Source organism: Rissa tridactyla, chromosome 12 (assembly GCF_028500815.1).
Source record: "Rissa tridactyla isolate bRisTri1 chromosome 12, bRisTri1.patW.cur.20221130, whole genome shotgun sequence".
NCBI lineage: Eukaryota > Metazoa > Chordata > Aves > Charadriiformes > Laridae > Rissa > Rissa tridactyla.
In genome coordinates, this window is record NC_071477.1 from 5,996,603 (window position 1) to 6,018,019 (window position 21,417).

Sequence of the window (21,417 nt, forward strand, 5' to 3'; positions counted from 1 at the left end):
GGAACGGCCGCCCGCCCTCCGCGCATGCGCCCGCCCGCCCGCCAAAGCGCGGGCCCGGCGCCGCGCAGGCGCTTTGCCGTCGGGTCGGGCCGCCGGGGCGCAGTGCGCATGCGCCGGGCCGTGGCCGGGCGGCGGCGCCTGCGCAGTGCCCAGGGCGGGGCGGCCCCGCGCCTGCGCACCGGCGGCCCGCCGTCCCGGCGCAAGATGGCGGCGGTGGGGCGGGCGAGGCGGAGGTGGGGCGGCGGCGGGAGAAGCAGCGGTGCCCGGTGCCTACAGCTCCCGACCTCACGCCCAGGTAAGCGGCGCTCCCGCGCGGCCGGGGCCTGCCCTGGAGCAGGAGGAGAGGGCGGGCGGGCGGCGGAGGGGTAGGCGGCGCAGGAGGCGCAGGCCCGCGGCCGCCATCTTAGAGCGCGGCCGCTGCGCCTGCCCCGGCTGCGCTGGTGGCCGCGCTCCCGCCGCTGCCGCCGCGCCTGCGCGCGTTCCGGCGGCTCCTCCCCCGCGGCGCGCCGTAACGGCCTCCTGTCTCCGCAGCGGCCCCCGCGGGCCAGGCGCGGGACGCCCCGCTATGAGGATGCGGCCCCGGCACGCCAGCGGCGAGCACGGAGCGACGGCCACGCGTCCCGCCAGGCAGCTCGCCACCGTAAGTACTCGCCTGCCCGGTCGCGGGGCCGCCCGGCCTCCGCCCTGCTTAGACCGTGTCCCCGGACTCCTCCCGTCCAGCCTGCAGAGTTGTCGCCGCCGTCGCCTCCGCTCCGCACTCGCTGGGCCCCGGCGCCTGTGGTTGCCCGCCGGTCCCGGCCCGCCGCGCCGAGGAGCTCCGTCCCGTCACCGCTTCCCGGAGGGTAGCTGCCCTCCGCGCTGCCCGGCAGCATGCTTTCCCTCGGCAGACACGGTCCCTCGGTCCCCGGCGCGCTCGCCACGCGTGTGCGTGTGCCGCCCCGGGAGCTCCGCGCTCTGCGCAGCCCCTGTCCCGTCTGGCCGGGCGCAAGGGCTGGCTCTCGGGAAAGGGAGAAGCACTGACGGAAGGAGGCAGTGGCCTGGCTTCCAGCCTCCCGAAGCAGCCGTGGATCTGGGATGAGGGAGAACCTTGCTGTGCCCCAGGGGGCTGTCGCTGCTCTCCTTTGTCTGCGTTTGCTGTCGTCTTGTGTAAAAATCCTACCTCGGTGAAATGGAAACAAATAATGATCCTGTTTGCTGTACTTCTTTACTTTGTGTCTTCTTCCACCTTCTCTGGTTGTGCTGCTGCTCCTAGGTTGTAAGCTCTCTGGGCAGGGACAGCGTTCTACTGTGACTGTGAAGTACTGTACGCATTGCCATGGTGTATAAAAACAATACCATAATCACCATAAAATGCTTACTCTGGATCCCTTTCACTGTCTAAGTCCCAATATTAGTTACATAAAAGTAGTGTTGCTTCTGTCAGCAACACTACTTAGTGTTGTTTAGTTTGCTTTTTTCCTTTTCCCAGACCTTAAGGGTACTTGTATTTAGTACTCATCAACGCTGATCAAGTGATAAAGCTTCTTGTCTGCCTCCCACATTGTACTTCATAAATGGGAGAAGGCAAAAAGAATGAACCCGATTTGACAGCTGTTTTGAGCAATGAGTGGTGAAAAACACTGGCAAGTTGCCGCAGCTGGTGTGTGCTGGCCAGTCTAGGAAGATGTTGATACCCAGCACTATCTGTAACTTCTTGAATTACATCCTGGGCTCACTTTGGGAGGTCTGGTCCCGTTAGTACGTACCAGTTCAATAGAATGTGGTGTCGGTGTAATGTGCAGGACACATTAGCAACTGCATGTGCGAATGTTTTTAGTTTAAGAAGGAGGGGCTCTAAACACATCCTTCAAAAGTGACTGCACCTGCAGTACTGCCAGATGAGGCTCGTGCCCCTCGGGCTCCAATCTGTTTCCCCGCTCTGACGTCCCCGACACGAGTCTGAGCTGCTGCCATGTCTCTTTGAGGTGGCTGGGTTAAACTTGCTGCCTGTCTGGCAGCTAGCTGAAGTGAAGTGACTGTAGAGGGCATGGCGGGGTTGGAGTTCAGGAGGAAGTGTGAGTAAACAAATATTGCACAACACTCACCTGCTGAGGCAATTAAATGTCCATGATTGCATTGGCACGCTCTGTAGCAGACACTTTCGCCCCTGGGCTTGGTTATTGTTATCTGCCTAGTTCTGAGCAGAGACCGAAACTCCAGGTTTCTGCAGCATCCCACATCTTTTGCTTACCCTTGCTAGAAGGATGGAAACATCTTCCAAGATGCTGGAAGGGTCAAGTGTTCCTCAGCCCTGGCCTGCATCACACTGATCCCAATAGACAACTTAGCTAGTGCCTACCGGTTCTTGATCATTGTTGGCTCCTACTGTTCTGCTCTTCTGAAATAGCAGCAGAATTTTTATGATCAGGGAGGGGAACAAGGGTGAATAAATCCAAAGTGGCCTAGCGTGCAAACCAAACCAGAGTTTTTTACTTAAGAGATGATATACAAGGGAGCCTACTGCTAGGGCTACTATGGCATTCAGTTAAAAAACACACTTGTGTATACAATTGTGGTACCGCAGCCCTAACTTTGTTGTTGTGTAGAGTGTCTCCAAAGGCCCGAATAGAGTTAAGTAACTGAGGTAGATGGTAATTATTTAAAATGCCCTGTTTCCCCTCAGTTCATTGCCACTGTATTTAGAGCTGCCAGAGAGGAGCAATCTACGGTGCTGTTTCAGAAACTTCCCCGGGGGGAAGAATGGTGACTAAGAGAGGAAAAGCCTGGCTGTTTCTCTCCAGCTGGCAACATTAAATTATGATTAAGATGAGCTTTATTGTTTCAACAGACCTTCCTTTGCATAACTGTTGTTATGAAGATGAAGAAATAACAAAGGCTAAAACAGCCCGGCTGAGGCTTTGCAGCCAGTCTGGGCCTGGGACATACTGAGGAAAGTAACTCAGGCGTTCCCGATTCCCAACCTGTGGTTCTCTGGAGCCCAGAAGTTGTTATTAGTGAAGCACTAGGGCTATTTTGTATAGAAGATTTTTTTTAATAAAAGCCTTTTGTTTAAATTATGTGCAGTTATGTGTTTATAAATGTTGATTTAAACTGTCTCTGAAGATAACAGATCAGATATAACTAGTAGTATTAGCATGGCAGAAGGTGGTACGTGTTCACAGAGGAGTGTATTTTATTTTTTATGCTCTCAGTCCTGATGTATGGGACCAGGCGCTGCCCTCTTAGGAGAGATCTAGCTGAAAAGTGAGTATTTTTGAATGCTGACCTTACGAACTACCTGGTTGACGCCATTTAAAGCTCAGCATTCCTCATAGCTAGTTGTATCTAGGATAACAGGTATTTTTCAGGGCCTAGGTCCTGTTTTGTGTGTGCTGGTTCAAACCCTGCTTTATTGTCAGAACGAGTGTGTAGTGCTGCAGCTGAGTGGGCCAGGTGGATCTGAGATCTTTTCCTGCTGTAACACGGATTTTATGTGTATTTTTTTCTAGTGCGGTTGCTGAGAAATGGCCAATGAGAATCACGGAAGCCCTGCGGAGGAAGCATCTCTCATGAGTCACTCACCTGGCACCTCCAACCAGAACCAGCCCAGCTCCCCCAAACCTATGCGACTGGTACAGGACCTGCCAGGTACTGACTCTGCTTTTGGGAAGGCTGAGCACAGAGTTCTGCAGGGCCCTGGTAGCAGGGGAGAGAACGTGAAGCGGGGCTGCCAGGGGAGGCTAGGAACGGTGCATATTTCAGAGTGCGCCGTGGCAGTAATGGGGACCTGAAGGGCAGGGCTGCGTTTGTCCTGACTCTCTCACTGTATTCTCAGATGAGCTGGTGCAGGCTGGCTGGGAGAAGTGCTGGAGCAAGCGGGAGAACCGCCCTTACTACTTCAACCGCTTCACTAACCAGTCTCTGTGGGAAATGCCTGTTCTGGGACAACACGATGTCATTGTAAGTAAGCACTTGTCTTGAGGGGCTGTGCCAATACTGGGATATTCTGCAGGGGCAGATGCCGTGGTCGTGTGGACTTCAGATTGCACGTGTGGGAGGGTCTCCTCTACCTTCAGAACTCCTTGCTGAGTCCAGTGTCTGTCTTGGTTCTGATGAAATCTTTCAGGTGCGCGCTCAGGTAGTGCTGTTCCAGTGTAGTGCACTACTCAAAGACCACTCAGCCTGGTGGAGCTGTGTTGCATTTTTCTCATTTAAGTCTTTAAAAAAAGAATGCGGACGCGGGTCTAGAAGAGAAATTTGTAGCTCTCTGTAGGTGTGAGTATTGGTGTCCTTATTTCCATCCATGTAGGAGCCTGGGGCAGTGAAATGGGCAATTAAAAGAGCTTATTACATTTGTTTGGGACTCTGCAGTGGCAGCTGATGAACTAATGTGTGCTGCTGTTCTTTGGACACTTGTAGTCAGACCCTCTGGGACTGAATGCGGCTCCTATGCCACTGGAAGGTGGGATGATAGATACCTCTGTGGAGAGCAAGCAAAGGAAGAGGAGGTTCTCTGAGGAGGTTCCACCGAGTGGCAACAGTATGAAAAAGCCCAAGGTGAGTCTGGTGCTGTGAAACAAATAGGCTTAAGAATGTTGTTCAAACTGAAACCTAGACGGTGTAGAGCTTGGACCTGTTTTTTTTTGAACTGTGCGATGTTGTGCCACCCTAGTTCAACTCGAGCTGTGACAGCTGATGCGCAGAAAGTACAAAAGTGAGAGCAGACTCAGGTCCTGCCAAGTTGTCATTTCTCTCTTACAGCCTGAGCTGGAGTATGGGAGTTGTGAGACAACGTTATGACTGAGAAACATGGTAGCTCACATGTCTGTGTTAACATGCCAACAGCAGGCAAAATGTGCTCTAGCAATTCACTGGGGTATCCTGAGTGCTGTACTAGTGCAGGATTGGTAGGTGTACTGGGTTGCTTCCCCTTTACCTGACTCTGTAGGGCAGTAATTCATTTTTTATACACCCAGGCGGATGTCCCGGGGAACCCAGCTGCTCAGCCAGTCCCCAGCTCTCCCAGTATTCCAGGAACTTCTGTCCTGAAGGCATGGTGTGTTTCACCTGAAGATAAACAGCAGGCAGCTCTTTTACGACCAACTGAGTGAGTTGTCTCCATTTGTCTTCTCTTTTCTCGGTGGTAGATTAGAGACACGTGGGTTTCCAGACATCTTTGAAGAAGAACCTGAGGGACATAACACCCTCCTATATCTTTGCAAAGAGGCTTGATAGTTTAGTTTCCTGGCTGGTGAAACAGCTCAAGGAATCATCTTTAGAAGTAATATTTGATAATTAGCTGATGACTGGCCATCCTGATAACATTTGCTTCTGCCATAGAGTATATTGGGACCTGGATATTCAGACAAATGCAGTGATTAAGCAGAGAGCACCATCTGAAGTGCTTTCTCCACACCCTGAGGTGGAGCTGCTTCGATCCCAGCTCATTCTGAAGCTGCGGCAACATTATCGTGAGCTCTGCCAGCAGCGAGAAGGTAAGTTTCTGTTGGGTTCCCCTGATTTGTTTTCTCAATCCTGCGGTACTGTGGGGTTCTTCCTTCTGGTTTATGTCTGTCTTGTCCTTGCGATCTCTTTTTGTGATGGTTGTACTCTCTGTGACATTGTTGGTTGTGAACTCATTAGGCAGAACTTCAATGAGGTGATACTTAACGGAGCTTCTGAGCATCTCTTTATCGTACTGATTAGACACTTTTTCTGTGCTTCTCCAGGGATTGACCCTCCAAGGGAGTCCTTTAATCGCTGGATGTTGGAGAGGAAGGTGGTTGATAAAGGGACAGATCCTCTTCTACCAAGTGACTGTGAGCCAGTAGTGTCTCCCTCCATGTTCAGAGAGATCATGAATGACATTCCCATCAGGTACTGTTCAAAGACAGGGCACCTTGCTGCGATGTTTTTGTCTTGGGCTAGTCCAGTGATTTACCTGCTGCGATTCTGTGCTTTTGTGTTTTACTTTCGCTGATGAAGTGGTAGGGTGCTGGTGATATAAAGCTTGGGAACTGGACCTGGCCTCCATACCTTCGTGGCAGCCGTGGAACTGATGCATATGAATTTATACTTACCTCAGGTTATCCAGAATCAAATTCCGGGAGGAAGCCAAGAGACTGCTCTTCAAGTATGCCGAGGCTGCAAAACGCCTGATTGAATCCAGGTGGGAGTTCGTGTTACAGTGCTGTCACGTTCAGAACAGAAAAAAGTTATAGGGGTTTTAGAAGGGGCTGCTGGATCCCACCTTATTCAGTGCTGATCATCATCTTACTGAGGAAAAAGCAAGGTTAGGAACGTACAGAAGAAAAGCAATCGTGCTGGAGGCATCTTTTGATAGTAATGTTACAGTAAAATCTAATGTTGGGAAGCCGAATGTATGCAGAGACTAGTGAGAATCTGTGAAATACTGGACACAGAATGCCTTCTGTCATTTATCTCTGAGAAAAAAAAAAAAACAAGTACTTGGGCACTCACTGCTATTAAAGAGCAACAGGCTTAGAGTGGTGTTGTGTTATACCATGTATGATTTTTCTGACAAGTTCTGCCAGAGGACAGAATTGAGGAAGATAGCCTTGTGGGGAAAACAAAAAGCTTGTTAATGGGGTAGTTTTCTCAAGAGTCACAAGCTCCTAGCAGTGGCTGCATTTGAAAATGAGAGGCAAGATCACAGTGGACCATTTCCATGATAGATGGCTTTTATCTGCCTCTCCAGTTGCAGGGAGGACCGGACACAGCTACACTGTGTTTTGGAGAAAGCGTGGCAGTCCCTAGTGATACAAATGTCTGGAAGCACTTTCCAGAGGAGGCCTGGAGGGGAGTGACAGCTTAGGGCCTTGAGGAAGCGTCAGCAGCTGTGTTCCCCTGCTGACAGAAGACGGTTGTGGTGGGATGGAATATATTGCCGTGCAGCTGTGGGTTAAAGTTTGCTTCTCCGTTTTGTGCAGGAGTGCTTCACCAGACAGCAGGAAGGTGGTGAAGTGGAATGTGGAGGACACCTTCAGCTGGCTGCGACGGGACCATTCTGCCTCTAAGGAGGACTACATGGTCAGTATCCCTTTGCTCGTGTGGCTGAGCGCAGGGAGCCTGGGAAAGGATGGGGGGCGTGTTGGGGCCAGATAAAGGTCCTTCTGGAGAAGGCTGCGATTGCTTTCCTTTGCTCTGTGAAATGGGAGTGACAGCAGCATGGGGACTGCATACCTCTGGGGAGTCCAGCGGCAGGTTGTGTAAGGGGCTCTGGTTCTCTGCTTCTGCAGGACCGCCTGGAGCACTTACGCAAACAGTGTGGGCCCCATGTGTCTGCTGCAGCAAAGGACTCCGTTGAAGGCATCTGCAGTAAGATTTACTACATATCCCTCGAATACGTCAAGCGGATCCGGGAGAAGCATCTTGCCATCCTCAAAGAGAACAATATATCTGGTACGCAGTCAGCTCTGAAGAGCTATAGGGCTACAGCACTGCAACATAAAGGCGATGTTCTCTGGCCTGTCCCCATTCAAACAGCATTATCTGTTGGGAGGCCTGATCTGAGTCCACGGGGTTGGATTTAACAGTCAGAAATAGCCAGTCCAGCATAGGTCTTAGCTGACAGAGTCTGGCAGTGCCTATGCAGTGGCAAGGTGTCTTTCCATCAGGCACTGATACCGGCTGTAATATCAAATATCATAAAGGTATGATCTGTCAGTATTAAGCAGCATGTCAGGAGCTGACCACACTGAACAGGGTGTTAGTTTCTTTCCCTGGACCGTGCTTTTTTGCTCTGCTTCTTCATTAGTTCCTGGGGACAGCTGACACTCCCCTTCCTAATGCCACGTTCTTTCTCCTTCCTGTATTCTCCTTTGACACATTTCTTGGGATCTAAGCACCTTCTGCACTCCTCTGCTTCCTAGCGGGCACCCTTCTTTCTTTCCCAGAAGAGGATTTATGTTTCTTGATCTTTTCTCTGTTTTCTTCCTAGTTTATGTCTGTACTTCTGCCCCTGGTCACCTTTTTCTTCTTCCATGCTCCCTGCTTTGTTCATCACCACCATTCTGTTAGTCCTTTTCCTTTTTGGGTCCTAGGTCTGCTCAGACTCCCTTCAGATCCCAGTGTCTGCCTTTTGCTGCTTGTTTTTGCTGCTTCCCACCCGATTGAATCCATGATTCTTTCCAATTGATTTTTCCTGTGAGCTCTTTTTTTTTTCCTGCTGAAGCCGAGGCTAAGCTGCTGTCCCCGATGGGTAACCACAAGGTGGCGGGAGGATTCCTTTGTCTCCTGCATTTGGCAGCCTGGGAGTGTTTATTGTGCTTTGGCCGAGTTTGGTGCAAACTGAAATAACTGTTAGTAATAACAAGGAAGGTGTTTTACTTGTCTGGAACATGCCTCATGATGCTGGAATTGTGTACGGTCTACAGATCTGCTGTGGTAGAGATGGAGAAATACTGTGAAATGGGTCCTCTCTATGCTCTGGCAGCGGGGGATGGAATTAATTTGGAGAGTCAGCTCTGAATCTAGCTAGCTACCTACAAGATCTGTGAAGGACCACCATGGTGGTCCTTTGGGGTGACCAGTCTGCTCTTTAGCCCTATTCCTGTCACTGCCTGTTTTCAGGTGGAAGGAAGAGCTGTCACAGATGTCCTTGGATTCTAATGGGCCGCCTTTCTCTTTATTCTCCGTAGCTGAGGTAGAAGCTCCTGAAGTCCAGGACAGGCTCGTATACTGTTACCCAGTGAGACTGGCCATCCCCTCCCCACCACTCCCCAGCGTGGAAATGCACATGGAAAACAACGTGGCATGTGTGCGGTACAAAGGGGAGATGGTGAAAGTGAGCCGCAACTACTTCAGCAAGCTGGTAAGGGCTGACTGCCAGTCCTGCGTGACTTGTCACAAACTGCTCTTTGGTGAGAGGTTTTACTTCTCCTTGTCCTCTGAGAGGAGAGACTGCGCAGAGGAATGGCGTGCTGACCTGGCAGAGGCTGTCAGACACTGCCCTAATAGTAGCAGAAATGAGGATGGCTGCTTTCACCTTACTCAGGGTCAGGCTTCTGCTGGGAATACTTACAAGGTGTTGCGCGTATGCTCTGGATACATACTGTGCTGCGAGAATGATCGTAGTCACAGCAAGGCAGCCCTTGCTGAGAGGCAGTCGCTGATTTTTTTTCATTCATGCTAGTAAAGAGCTCACAGTTCACTCACACGGTAAAAGCAGATGTGCTGAAAAATCTCCATGCAGAGCCCCACCTGCTCCTGTTTTCATCGGTGTCCCTCTCCATGTCATGTGTATTTGTGTACTGTTTTATCTTTGTTGAGTCCATTTGTGTTTAATGGCTGGGCTTTCTCTTCTAGTGGCTTCTCTATCGGTACAGTTGCATAGACGACTCTGGCTTTGAAAAGTTTCTGCCCAGGGTTTGGTGCCTTCTCCGTCGATACCAGGTACTGTCTAATCACAGTTGTACATCGGAAAGCCTTAGTAATAGTGGGGAACTGAACTCGTCTTTGCTCTGGGGGAGGTCCACAGCTCTGGGAGCCTGACACAAAACAGGGCTTAGACTGAGTCCGCTGTCTGCTCCCGGTGTTTTGAGATAAGACTGTGGTTTGGGGACCAATTGCAATCTTGACAGGAGACTTCAAGGGTGGTAAAGATAAATTTTCATGAAAGAAACCTTCAGTAGTTCTTGACTCTTGAGTGCCAGCTGAAGGTTCGTGGGGAGTATATGTGAAAATTGACAGTTCGTTTGTGGGGCCTGAGTTGGATGAAATATCTAAAGAGCATTCTTGGGTACATGCAGGGGACCTCCACGAATTTGAGAAAGGACGAGGGGGCCCTGCATACCTAGAGGAGTGGGTGCATGGACGTATGGCCCTGGGTCCGTGGTCAGTGAAGGGAGCAGCAGGAACAGCGAGTACAGGCACGGCTCACCGGGGTTTGCTCTCCTCAGATGATGTTCGGTGTGGGTCTGTACGAAGGAACTGGTCTGCAGGGGGCACTTCCCGTGCACGTCTTTGAAGCCCTCCACAAACTCTTTGGAGTGAGTTTTGAATGCTTTGCCTCGCCCCTGAATTGCTATTTTAAACAGTACTGTTCGGCCTTCTTGGATACAGACGGGTATTTTGGATCCAGGGGGTGAGTCTTACTTTCCGGTGCCCTTGCTGTGTTTCTGTGTGGGTGTGTGCACGTGCGATGACTCAAGACAGGCTGACGTGTGCGTGTATTCAGGGTGGTAGGTGGTTCTGTGATGTCTGCTCAGAAGGTTGTGTACTTCAGGCCCGCCTAAAGGCAATGAGTGGACACAGGCTGGCTGTGAAACCGTCAGGAGTGTGCCGTTGGTCTAGTTAGAGGGCTCTGGTCCCTGGGGTCATGCAATTTATAGGTCTGCCAGCACTTGCCCTTGTTCTGAAGAATGGGAGACCCGGGCCCTCAAGCACTCAGGTTGAATCAGCAGTCACCTCCAGGGACTACAGATGGAGCGTGTCCTCAGTGACCAGTCCAGCTGTTAGAAGCTGCAGGCTCTGTGCTGCTGGGGATTCAGGCTTTCTGAGAGTATGACTGCCTTTTCTGAGGAAATGGATGCTTTTTAAAGTCTGAAAATGAGAATTTTGGCCTCTCTGATGGGGCTCTTTGCCTTTTTCCTCCAGCCCGTGCCTGGATTTCTTCCCTATAAGTGGCTCTTTTGAGGCAAATCCTCCGTTCTGTGAGGAACTGATGGATGCCATGGTCTCTCACTTTGAGGTATGTCAGCTCACCTGTGGAGTTGTTCTGAATGGAGCTGTGCCATCCGTCCTCTCCTCCCCACTGCACCCTCACAGCAGGGCTGCAATGCTGAAGGCAAAGGGCGGTGACTGCTGCAGCATCACTCTAGAAGCAGGAATATTTCCTTTCAGAACTCATTAGACATGTCATTGCTCAGCCAGCGCTGAGATTGTTCATTTTCTTGTTGAACTAGAAACTGCTGGAGAACTCCAGTGAGCCTCTCTCCTTTATCGTCTTCATCCCCGAGTGGCGGGACCCTCCTACACCAGCCCTGACCCGCATGGAGCAGAGCAAGTTCAAGCGGCACCAGCTCATCCTGCCAGCCTTTGATCACGAATACCGCAGCGGGTCTCAGCATGTCTGCAAAAAGTAGGCCTTTTTCTCAGGTCCTTCTGGGAAATGTGTTTCTGAAGCCGTGTGACAGAAATATCCCATCCCAAGTTGAAATCAATGGAAAATAGGGAACAGGCAAGGAAAAACACAGCGCGTAATCACCCTGGATTTTAAGATAGGCATGCAGTGTGTTCTGAATTTCATGTTCATTTAATCACTACTGAGGTATTAGACTAAGAAAAAGCTTGTGAGTGGGATATTCCTTGGGTACAAGTCCAGTCTGAACAGGTCATACACGTGGTGCTGTGGTGATCATCTGTGCTCCCCTGCCAGCTCTCTGATCTGGTGAGCCCGCTGAGCAGCGTTTCCCAGTCTGACAAATGCTGCAGCAGTTCAGTGTCACTTGGGGGGAAGCAGAAGTAAGGGGCAGGTAGGATCTTGGTCCTCAGTGGAGGACCGTTGGCCTGCTGTTTAGGCAACAAGTTCAAGTAACAAGTGCTTAAACACTTCTCTGGACCTGGTTACGATTGATGCCTTACCCTGATGAGTTTCCTTCTTCAGGGACAGCAATGTCCCAGTGCACGTGCTGGAGGAGAGCTATGTGGCTATGCAGTGTCAGTGCTTCTACTCTGAAAGTTTGCGAGCCTCTACTCAGAGTTGCCGTGCACTCCATTCTGCCTGCTCTTTTCCCCAGAATAATGAGAGAAAAGGACAGATAAATACTTGTCCTAAACACAACCCACAGAAGGAGGAGGGGCGGGTGCTAGGAATTGTGTGTGGGTGGCAGTTGTGTGACTTCTGGGCAGGTGGGCCATGGGAGATGCTGAGAGCCTGTGTCTTCCCTTGCAGAGAGGAGATGTACTACAAGGCCGTGCACAACACAGCCGTCCTCTTCCTGCAGAACAGTGCAGGCTTTGCCAAGTGGGAGCCCACGCCAGAGCGGCTGCAGGAGCTTGTTGCAGCCTACAAGCATTCAGGCCGGACCCTCAGCTCCTCCTCCTCCTCCTCGTCATCATCGTCCTCCTCCTCGTCCTCCACAGCAGATAAAGAGCGGGAGCTGGGCCGAGAGCAAAGCAGCAGCAGGGAGACTAATCCCAACTAAGGTGCAGAGGTGCGAGGCAGCAGGGGAGGTGCCGGCGGCCCCGAGGAGGCTTTGCCGGGGCAATGGAGAGACTGCTGGCTGCGTAGCACCGGCCTGGGGGACTCTTGCTCAGCAGCTCCACGGCACCTGCTTTCCTCTGCGAACTGCATGCCACCCCCGCCCAGGAGCGCCGGGGAGCGCCCGTCCGCCGGCGGGGAGAGGAGCTCGGCCGCAGCCCTCACCGGAAGGCGAGGGAACCCAGCGTGACGCGGCAGGAGGAGCAGGCAGCCCCCTCGATGCCAGAGCAACGGGGGAAGGGGCAGCCGGAGCTGGGACGCATGCACGGGTGGAAGGACGGTGGGACAGATGGAGGGACGGATGGCAAGCGCGAGTGCTCGGTGCCTGGCGCCGCGGCTGAAGGGGCCCCAGCAGCTGGCCGCAGCCCGGCGCCGGCAGGAGGAGGACGGGCAGAGCCCGGGGGCTCCTGCGGCCGGACTGGCACCAGCACGGCTCCGTGTCCATAGTGTAAATAGTTCTGTCCGTGGCGCCCGTGCTCCTCGCAGGGCTGCTCCCATCGCATCCGTGTTTCTTTCCCACATGTGTGAGTCCCGTGTTCGCCGACGCTGTGTACCGTAGAGGGGAGGAGCGGAGAAGAGGAGTTTCTTTGGTGTGTAAAGACGTCTTTGCAGCTGTTTTGTAGTCGTTGTGGTTTTTATGCGGAGCCTCCGGGCTTTATTTAACCTCCTTGGGTTTTGTTTTGTAAGGATTAATTTAACACCGCTAACCATTTTATTACTTTTATCAAGAAGAGCAAAGTCTATTTTTGATTTCTGTTTCCTAGTTCTTAGGAACATTAAAAACCAGCATACAGCTCTGCCCCGTGTCCTTGCCTTTCCTTCTCTGTTGGCCACGGGCCTTTGGTCACCTGCCCTCGCCTCTGTCTCACTCTGGCTGAAAGTTTGAAAAACGTTGGGGGGGTTGTTTGGTTTTTTCAGAACTATCTGTCATCTGACCCGTTCCGTGCTGCAGTGCCCTCCTGGTGAATTTTTTCTTCCTAAGGACCTGTGTGAACCCTCTAAAGCAACCTGGCCACTGTCCTCCTGGTTCATTTTCTGCCGCTGTGGTCAGGAGTTTGGCTTTCTCTTCCCTGTAACGGCCCTCCAAGCGGTGCAGGCAGCTGTGATCGCCCTCAGCCTCTTCGGGGCAGAAGAAGCCAGCTCCTCCTCGCAGGCTCTCTGCTCCGGGGCTCTCGGCACTTTGGTAGCCCTTTGCCTCCTGGTCAAGGAGGCCCAGGCTGAGCTGCGTTGCAGGTCCAGGCGCATTGGCAGAGAGCAGAGACCGATGCGGTGGTGGGAGAGCTTGGCCGGGCTTTCCTGCAGTCAGTCCCTAACGCGGGCCTGTTGGGGGGTGTCCGTGGTGAGCGGGGACCTTTCCTGGGTAGCGCAGCCTGGGGGTCGGTGCACCGCACTCTCAAAGTGCAGACCTTCCCCGGCTGGACTGATCTTGCTTCAGCTTCCAGCCATCCATTTCACCCTGTCCCTGGCTGTTGGATTAAAGAATTGTTTACTACCACCAGTCTCTTCTGGCCCAACGAGGTGAGGGCAGCTCGGGGGGGTTAAAAGCGGTGGTAGTTCTCTGACCCGGCCTTTCTGGGGTTCGGGAATTTCCCGGCTTTACCTGTAGAGCTCCCTCCACCCCTGGACAGGCTGCAGGCACCGTGGAGCCCTGTTCTCCTCCCTGGCTGGGTTTCTCTGTCCCAAAGGAAAACGGCTCCGGGGCAGGTTAGCATTGCCTGGGAGCCTGTGATCCTGCAGCCTTGCGGGGCTGCGTTTCTCGACACAGGTCGAAAGGTTTATTAGTTAAAAGCCGGGAGCTGAGGAAGCACCGTGAATCCTGGGTCTGTGTCGCGCCCATGGCACTCTGCAGCCAGCAGCACCCGTGCCGCGGCAGTGCCGGTGCTGCTCTGTGGCGGGCAGGAGCAGCCCTGCCCCACGCGCTGCCTGCTCCCAGTACCTGCACGGCCACCTCCCAGTACCTCCCAGCTCTCCAGAGACGCTTTCAACGACAGAGACGAGGTCATTGAACTTCTTTAACATCACTCAGGACAGTTGGGAGCTCTGACAGTGAAAGCAGCAGTTTGTAAAGCCTTTTTTTTCCCTTTTATTCATTATTTTGAGCCAAGGCAGGCTGCTCTTGAAGTGCAGGTGACCAGAGACACACCTTGATGCTGGGACCTGTCAGCAGACCTGCTCCTTGGTCAGTCTGTCCTCACCGAGTCCTTTGTCTTGCTCCCTTGGATGATGAACAATTACCTTGATACGTATTTAATTGACGGACCATGCCAGGAGCCGAGCCCCTGTGGCAGAGGTCAGTGGGCCCTGGAGGAGCGCAGGGACAAAGTGACAGCTGGTGAAGGATCCAGTGAGGGTGGTGGGGCTGGAGGTGGCTGGCCGGGACACGGAACAGGTTCTTGCAGGACTGAGCTGCCCGATCCTTGAGGCAACTGGACCGGCCAGCACAGGGCATCCCCATCAGCCCGGTGCCAAGATGGGATGCGACACTTCCCACCGAGACACTCGGTGGTGGCCGTCCTGCAGTGCCAGACTGCTCCCTGCCCAGCCGAGCCTGTACCAGGGGTGGAGCCAAGGGTGGGTGACCGAGGCCAGGCCAAGCTGTGCGAGGGGCTGCGGTGGTGGGAACAGCCGGGGCACACAGCTGGGAACGGTGGCCGGTACGAGCAGGACTGGGGGTGACATGGTCAGCAGTCACACTGGGAGCTGGACGTTGCCTGGTCCCCCGGAATAAAAGCTCTTTCATACTCGGCCAAACCTTGAGGATTTGAACCGAAGGGCCCTTGGCTAACGCTGCTCCGGGCAGCTCCTGCCCAAGTGGCTGCTGTGTCGCGGGCCAGAGCTGCAGCCCAGCCCTGCGCTCGTCAGGGTGTGGGCAATAATTACCTGGGCAGTTCCCAGAGCTCAGCCCTGCCTGGAGAAAAAAAAGTCATTGTTGACCGGCATGGAAATCCTGTCCTGCCCCCCGAGAGGACTGAGAGCAGCAAGGTGTGATCCTGTCACTGACAAGGGGATGGAAACCCACGGCAGCGCCATGGCTCAGGCATGTCCCCTGCTTGGCCATTGCTGCTTGGGGGTCCCCGTTGTCACCCCCACAAGCACTGCCGCCTGGTGGGTGGTCACTGCTGCTCTCCTGGCTGGCAGCGCAGTGGGAGGGAGGTTTTCCCTGTCTGTGCTGGGAAGGAATCGCTGCTGCCAGCCTGCCCTGGGCAGAGAGGGGGGCTCTAGTGGCTGCTGCCCCTTGGGGCTGCTGGAAACGCCCCTGCAACGTCTGCAGCCGGGGGGGGTGTGGGGTGGGGAATTTGGCATGGGCTGAGGGGAGACCCAGCCGTGGAGAGGGATGTGACAAGGGCTCAGCCTGGCTCTGGCAAATGCTGTGGCCCCCCAGTGCCCCCAGCCCTGGCTCCCTGGGGCGCAGGAGTGGGGTGAGGTGTCCAGGCATGTGCTGGCAGCACTGGGTGTTTCTGGGCACCCTGGGATCCCCATCCTGCGGGTAACACGGACTCCAGGAGGGGTGTCCAGAGCCCTCCCCACCGGGCACTTCATGCCTGAAGCAGCTTCTCTCCCTGGGGTCGTACAGGAGCCGCCTGTTCCCAGGCTGGTGAAGGGGAGAGGGTCTGCCTGTGCCACGGGGGCCCTCAGGATCCCGCTCTGCAGCTGCCCTCTCCCCAGGGCTGGGGGCTACATGTCCCCAGGGGCCACTGCCTGCAGCCTCCAGGCAGGGAAGGAGCATCCTCAGGGCTGCCTGTGAGCGAGGGGGCAGCAGGGCTGCAGGGAGCCGCACCGGCATCGCCCCAAAACCGACCCGCTGCAGCCCGGCAGGGGTCAGGGGGACCTGGCTGTGCCCTGCGGCGTGGGTGGGCCTGACCCACCGTCACCCTCCGCACGGCGACGGCACCGGCACCGGCACCGGCCGAGCATCCGCCTCCCGCTCCGCGTTGCCAGGCCAACGCCGCGGAGGATGCTGCCAGCCCCTGCGCCGGGGCTGCCTCCGCAGCGTGGCGGGCAGCCTGCCCCACGCCTCGTCCATGGGGGGCACGCCGCCGCCGGCACCCCGCCTGCCTCCCCGGACAGGGCCGCAGGGCTGGGGACCGACCCACGGCTGCTTCCCACTCGGGAGCACCGGCACAGACCGCAGGTACGGGGAGGTGGTGGTGGGGGCGGGGGGAACGCGAGGATGAGGGGGGCTGCAGGGCTGGGGGGGTCCCTGCAGCCAGCACAGCCCAGTGTCCCGGGGAACCTGGATGGACGGGGAGCGACAAGCCCCGCTCGGGACCCTGAGCCCCCCCACTCCATGCTGCAGCACCGAGGGGCTCTGCAGCCGGTCCTGTCCCCTGGGAAAGACGTCTCCCTCCTTCCCAGGCACCGGGGAGGGGATGAGTCCCAGCGCTGGTGGCACCAGCCAGTGGTCAGAGCTGGGCTGTGCTGGCCCTAGGAGGGGGCTGCTGCTTCCCCATCCCTGCTCCCCCATCCCCGCTCTGTCATGGACCCTGAGGGGGTGACCAGGACCCAGCCTGTGGGGTGCAGAGGGGCCCATAATCTGCCCCCCAAGCCCTCTCTCACAGCGGCTTCCCTCTCCCCCAGCCCAGACAGCCCCTGGCCAGCCCTCGGGCGGCATGGCCCACCAGGACGGCGGGCGGGGGCTGCAGCCACCCGTACACGTAGCCCCCGAGCTGGAGTGCAAGATCTGCTACAGCCGCTACGACGCCCGCGCCCGCAGGCCCAAGCTGCTGCGCTGCGGCCATCGCCTCTGCTCCAAGTGCCTGCGCAAGATGGTGGCGCTGGGGAACGCGTCGCCCCGCCAGCTCCGCTGCCCCTTCTGCCGCCAGCACAGCCCGGTGCCCGGTGGGGACGTGCAGCAGCTGCAGGACGACGGCGAGGCGCTGGCGCTGGTGACAGGCCATGAGCGGGCCAAGAAGCAGGGTGTCCCCCGGTCCCCCGAGGTTCTCCTCTGCCCCAGCGTACTGGAGCCCACGGCCGGCCCCGACTGCCTGGTCGTCACCATCCTGGAGGTGCCGGAGGACGTGGCCCCGCCGGAGGGCCTGGGAGGGCTGGAGGTGGTGCGGCTGTACCGCCCCGCCAGCCTGGGCACGCTGCCCTGCCACGGCCCCGGGCAGAAGTGCCGCTCCTGGGGGTGGCGAGCCGTCCCCCGCTTCATCCTGGGCGTCCTCTGCCTCCTCTACTTCAGCTCCCTGCCCTTCGGCATCTACCTCCTGCTCATCGAGCACCACAGCCTGGGCATCGTCCTGGTCAGCCTCGTGCCCTCCACCCTCCTCCTCTGCATCGTCTACAGCCTCTGCCAGTGTCTGTGCCGAGAGGTCTTCGGGTTCCCCCACTCCTGACCCTGCACGGCTGAGCCCTGTGCCTGCGCTGGGGAGGCTTTGGGCACCTTGGAGCGTTGTTCCTTGGGGGTACGGGTGTTCCCCGAACCACGGCTGACCCACAGCGCAGAGGTCTGCCTGGACCACTGGGAGATGCTCAGCGCCTGTTGCCTGGGCGATGAAGGGATGGCGAGCAGCCCTGCCGAGGAGGGCTCAGGGGTGCTGCTGGATGGAAAGCTGGATGTGGGCCAACGATGTGCGCTCACGGCCCAGAAAGCCAACCCCATCCTGGGCTGTATCAAAAGCAACGTGGCCAGCAGGGCGAGGGAGGCGATGCTGCCCCTCTGCTCCGCTCTGGGGAGACCCCACCTGGAGTACCGCATCCAGCTCTGGGGCCCCTGGCACAGAAAAGACATGGACCTGTTGGAGCGAGTCCAGAGGAGGCCACAAAAATGATGAGCGGGCTGGAGCACCTCTGCTGTGAGGACAGGCTGGGAGAGACGGGGAAGAGCCTGGAGAAGAGAAGGCTCCAGGGAGACCTTATTGCGGCCTTTCAATACTTATCGGGGGCTTATGAGAAAGATGGGAACAAATATTTGAACAGGGCCTGTCACAACAGGACAAGGGGTAATGGTTTTAAGCTAAAAGAGGGTACATTTAAACTAGATATAAGGAAGACATTTTCTACAATGAGGGTAGTGAAACGCTGGCCCAGGTTGCTCAGGGAGGTGGTAGATGCCCCATCCCTGGAAACGTTCCGGGTCAGGTCAGACAGGGCTCTGAGCAACCCGGTCTGGTTGCAGGTGTCCCGGCTCATGGCGGGGGGGGTTGGACTAGATGACCTTTAAAGGTCCCTTCCCACCCAAACCGTTCTATGATTCTACGATTCCCTTGCAGAACAGTGCAGGCTTTGCAAAGGGGGAGCCCAGGCTGGAGCGGCTGCGGGAGCTCGTTGCAGCCTACGAGCAATTCAGGCCGGACTCTTGGTTGCTTGTCCTCCTCCTCCTCTACCGCAGACAGAGCAGGAGCTGTGCCGAGAGCACAGCAGCAGCCAGGAGACTGATCCCAGTTGGGGAATCGCGAGTGCTTGGAGCCTGGCAGGGCCCCGGCAGCTGGCCACAACCCGGCGCCGGCAGGAGGAGGACGGGCAGAGCCCGGGGGCTCCTGCGGCCGGACTGGCACCAGCACGGCTCCGTGTCCATAGTGTAAATAGTTCTGTCCATGGCGCCCGTGCTCCTCGCAGGGCTGCTCCCATCGCATCCGTGTTTCTTTCCCACATGTGTGAGTCCCGTGTTCGCCGACGCTGTGTACCGTAGAGGGGAGGAGCGGAGAAGAGGAGTTTCTTTGGTGTGTAAAGACGTCTTTGCAGCTGTTTTGTAGTCGTTGTGGTTTTCATGCGGAACCTCCGGGCTTTATTTAACCTCCTTGGGTTTTGTTTTGTAAGGATTAATTTAACACCGCTAACCATTTTATTACTTTTATCAAGAAGAGCAAAGTCTATTTTTGATTTCTGTTTCCTAGTTCTCAGGCACATTAAAAGCCCACGTACAGCTCTGCCCTGTGTCCTTGCCTTCCCGGGGTTCCCGGTCCCCTGTCCCCTCCCCAGCCAGCTCCCCTGGCCCCACTTGTCACCCTGGGGCTGCACGGGGCCACCTGGCTGGCCCCGGGGGATGGGGGGAGCCTGGCTGGTCTGAGCCCCTTCCCGGCAGCCGATGTCCCACTCAGCGATCCACAGGTGCTGCCGCTCCCTCCCACGCCTCCCACATGCGTGTCCCTGTCCCTGTGTGTCCCTGTCCCTGTGTGCCCCTCCCTGCACTGCCCCATGGCACAGGGCTGTGACGGCCACCCCAGCCCTTTGTCCCACGTGTGAGCCCACCCCACGGGTGACCCCGGACGTCCAGGGAGGGGGAAAGGGAGGAGGCATCAGGAAGGCACTGGATCGCCTGGAAACCCTGCGGGTCTTCCTCTGCCGAACGGAGGGGGGCCCCGTGGGGAGCCCAGCCGGTGGTGGGGATGGCGACCCCCCGGCAGCCTGGCCACGTTCGGGCAGCCTGAGGGGCTCGGGCAGGACCTGCTCTGCTCCCCAGGGGCGGCGGAGCCAACCACAGCAGTGCTGGCAGTGGAGATGCCCACATCCCTGCCAGCATCCCCCTCGCCATCCCCACTGCGTCCTCACTGGCGTCCCCTCCACGGACAGGCAACACCAGGAGGTCCCGGATAGAGTCACATTTATTAACGCCCCACACCCCTCCCTGCCCACACCTCCCTCTCTTCTTGCCCGGGCGGCCGCCTGGTCTCATGGCCATCTGTCCTGTCCTGCCTGGCCACAGGGCTGTCCCCTCCCCTCCCCACGGCCACAGCCCCGGTCCCCAGGGACAGGGCACAACTGCCCCAGCCCTACCCCTGCTCTGACACCCCCGGGGGGCACCTGCTCTCGCCGGGGGGAGATGCCAGCATCGCTGCCACGCTCCAGATCTTGGCTTTCTGGGGCTGCTTGCCTTGCCCGGGGCCTGGCCCCACCTCGGGGCTGTACCCGCACCCATCCTGCACAGGGCTGGGGTCAGGGCCGGGGGGGGCAGCTGGTGTAGCCCCCTCACCCTCGCTGTCCTCGCTGTCCGAGGCGCCGCGCGGTGCCCAGCTCGCCTTGTTCTCCTTCTTGAGGCGCCGGCGGGCGTTGGCGAACCAGGTGGAGACCTGGGTGAGGCTCATGCGGCTGACCACGGCCAGCATCACCTTCTCCCCCTTGCTGGGGTAGGGGTTCCTGGGGTGCCGCGCCAGCCAGGCCTTCAGCGCCCCGGTGCTCTCCCGTGCCGCTGCCACCTTCGCCCGCCCCGGCTCCACGGGAAGGGGCTGCCGGCAGCAGGGCGGGCAGAGCCCGGCGCTGGGCAGCAGCCCCGGGGACACCTCGTAGGCTGGTGAGACCTGGAGGGGGTAGAGGGGTGTCAGGGCAGGATGGACTGGGGGGCAACAGTGGCCGGGGGAGGGGGCATGTGGGTGTTCGGCCCTTCGCACACGGGAGGGAGCAGAGCTGGGTCCTGCCCGTCCTCGCCCTCGCCTGTGCCTGGCATTGTGCCCCCCAAGGTGCCAGGGGGCAGGAGGGTGTCAGGGGGTGCAGGGAACCCGGCACAGCAACTCCCCAACCCCAACCATCCCACTCAGCCCCAGCCTGGTCCCAGGAGGGGTCCCACGTCCCGTCCCCCCGGGAGCTACCGTGTGGCACTTACCGAGGGCGCCAGGAGGCTCAGGGAGGGCGGCAGCAGGCTGTAGCCGGCCAGCATGGGGCAGGGACAGGGCAGCAGGGCTTGGGGGGGACCCCGCAGGGCTCCCCAGGGCCCCCCACAGCCCCCCGGCTCTCTGCCTGGGCTCCCCTCGCCCCGAGGAGCTGCCATGCTGCAGGGAGAGGAGCTGGGGAGCTGCTCCCGGGTGTTTTATAGCTGCCGGGGTCCGCGGTGACTGACAGCTGATTAGGGGGTATTAGCACCCACGAGAGCGGCAGCGGGGATCTGGGGCAGCCGATACCGACCCCTCCCCGGCCACCGTTGGACAGGGACTGGCGGGGAGCATCCTCCCTCCCTGACCGCCGGCCACCAGCCAGGACGTGTCCAGGAGCCACACCAGGAACCCTGTGTGGCCCCAGCACAGCCCATACAGCCCCCAGGGATGGGGTGCAATGGGGCCCACGCAGGGATGCACACGGGACACAGCACAGGCTCTGCTGCGGTGCCAAGAGCCATTGGTCCCCGTCCTTGACGCCAGCCATGACCTGTGCTGGGAGCAGGTGTCGGCAGAGCCCCCCTCCATGCTGCGGTGGGCCGGGTTGGAGGGCCGGGGGCAGGCGTGAGGACTTGTGCACAGCCCAGTAGGATGCGGGCAGCGCGAGGTGCTGCCCCGGAGCCCGCT

The 21,417-nt window shown here is 57.3% G+C and overlaps 3 protein-coding genes across 5 annotated transcripts; 2 read left to right on the forward strand and 1 right to left on the reverse strand.

The window, feature by feature from the left end:
* Positions 1-165: 165 nt before the first annotated feature.
* Positions 166-13,001, forward strand: PCIF1 (phosphorylated CTD interacting factor 1). Of its 2 annotated transcripts, XM_054218403.1 has the most exons (17): positions 166-295; positions 532-640; positions 3,489-3,627; positions 3,815-3,939; positions 4,399-4,536; positions 4,956-5,086; positions 5,320-5,474; positions 5,709-5,856; positions 6,065-6,148; positions 6,930-7,029; positions 7,239-7,401; positions 8,640-8,812; positions 9,307-9,393; positions 9,900-10,084; positions 10,597-10,690; positions 10,905-11,080; positions 11,894-13,001. In XM_054218403.1, exons 3-17 carry the CDS (start codon positions 3,504-3,506, stop codon positions 12,144-12,146), a joined length of 2,136 nt encoding a protein of 711 aa, XP_054074378.1. In that variant the 5' UTR covers positions 166-295; positions 532-640; positions 3,489-3,503; the 3' UTR covers positions 12,147-13,001. The 2 variants fall into 2 exon arrangements, with proteins under 2 accessions (XP_054074378.1, XP_054074379.1); XM_054218404.1 differs by lacking the exon at positions 532-640 and having other exon boundaries at positions 204-295.
* Positions 13,002-16,494: 3,493 nt separating this feature from the next.
* Positions 16,495-19,039, forward strand: LOC128916587 (E3 ubiquitin-protein ligase RNF182-like). 2 transcript variants are annotated; one of them, XM_054218495.1, is made up of 2 exons: positions 16,495-18,144; positions 18,415-19,039. In XM_054218495.1, the coding sequence occupies exon 1, from the start codon at positions 16,813-16,815 to the stop codon at positions 17,536-17,538; it is 726 nt and encodes a 241-aa protein (XP_054074470.1). In that variant the 5' UTR covers positions 16,495-16,812; the 3' UTR covers positions 17,539-18,144; positions 18,415-19,039. The 2 variants fall into 2 exon arrangements, with proteins under 2 accessions (XP_054074470.1, XP_054074469.1); XM_054218494.1 differs by having other exon boundaries at positions 17,569-18,144.
* An 823-nt stretch (positions 19,040-19,862) lies between these two features.
* On the reverse strand, positions 19,863-21,193 carry LOC128916577 (iroquois-class homeodomain protein irx-3-like). The gene is made up of 2 exons (XM_054218479.1): positions 20,742-21,193; positions 19,863-20,439 (listed from the first exon to the last, which is right to left on the reverse strand). Exons 1-2 carry the CDS (start codon positions 20,904-20,906, stop codon positions 19,915-19,917), a joined length of 690 nt encoding a protein of 229 aa, XP_054074454.1. The 5' UTR covers positions 20,907-21,193; the 3' UTR covers positions 19,863-19,914.
* Between the last annotated feature and the right edge of the window lie 224 nt (positions 21,194-21,417).

What these genes read in the sequence shown, in the direction of transcription:
- PCIF1 (XM_054218403.1), top strand. Translation starts at nt 3,504, where the DNA reads ATGGCCAATGAGAATCACGGAAGCCCTGCGGAGGAAGCATCTCTCATG. An exon ending in TGGGACAACACGATGTCATT is followed by an intron (nt 3,940 to 4,398) that starts GTAAGTAAGCAC and finishes GGACACTTGTAG; the next exon opens with TCAGACCCTCTGGGACTGAA. An exon ending in CCTCTAAGGAGGACTACATG is followed by an intron (nt 7,030 to 7,238) that starts GTCAGTATCCCT and finishes CTGCTTCTGCAG; the next exon opens with GACCGCCTGGAGCACTTACG.
- LOC128916587 (XM_054218494.1), top strand. Translation starts at nt 17,772, where the DNA reads ATGTGCGCTCACGGCCCAGAAAGCCAACCCCATCCTGGGCTGTATCAA. An exon ending in CTGTCACAACAGGACAAGGG is followed by an intron (nt 18,145 to 18,414) that starts GTAATGGTTTTA and finishes ATTCCCTTGCAG; the next exon opens with AACAGTGCAGGCTTTGCAAA.
- LOC128916577 (XM_054218479.1), bottom strand. Translation starts at nt 20,906, where the DNA reads ATGGCAGCTCCTCGGGGCGAGGGGAGCCCAGGCAGAGAGCCGGGGGGC. An exon ending in TGAGCCTCCTGGCGCCCTCG is followed by an intron (nt 20,440 to 20,741) that starts GTAAGTGCCACA and finishes TACCCCCTCCAG; the next exon opens with GTCTCACCAGCCTACGAGGT.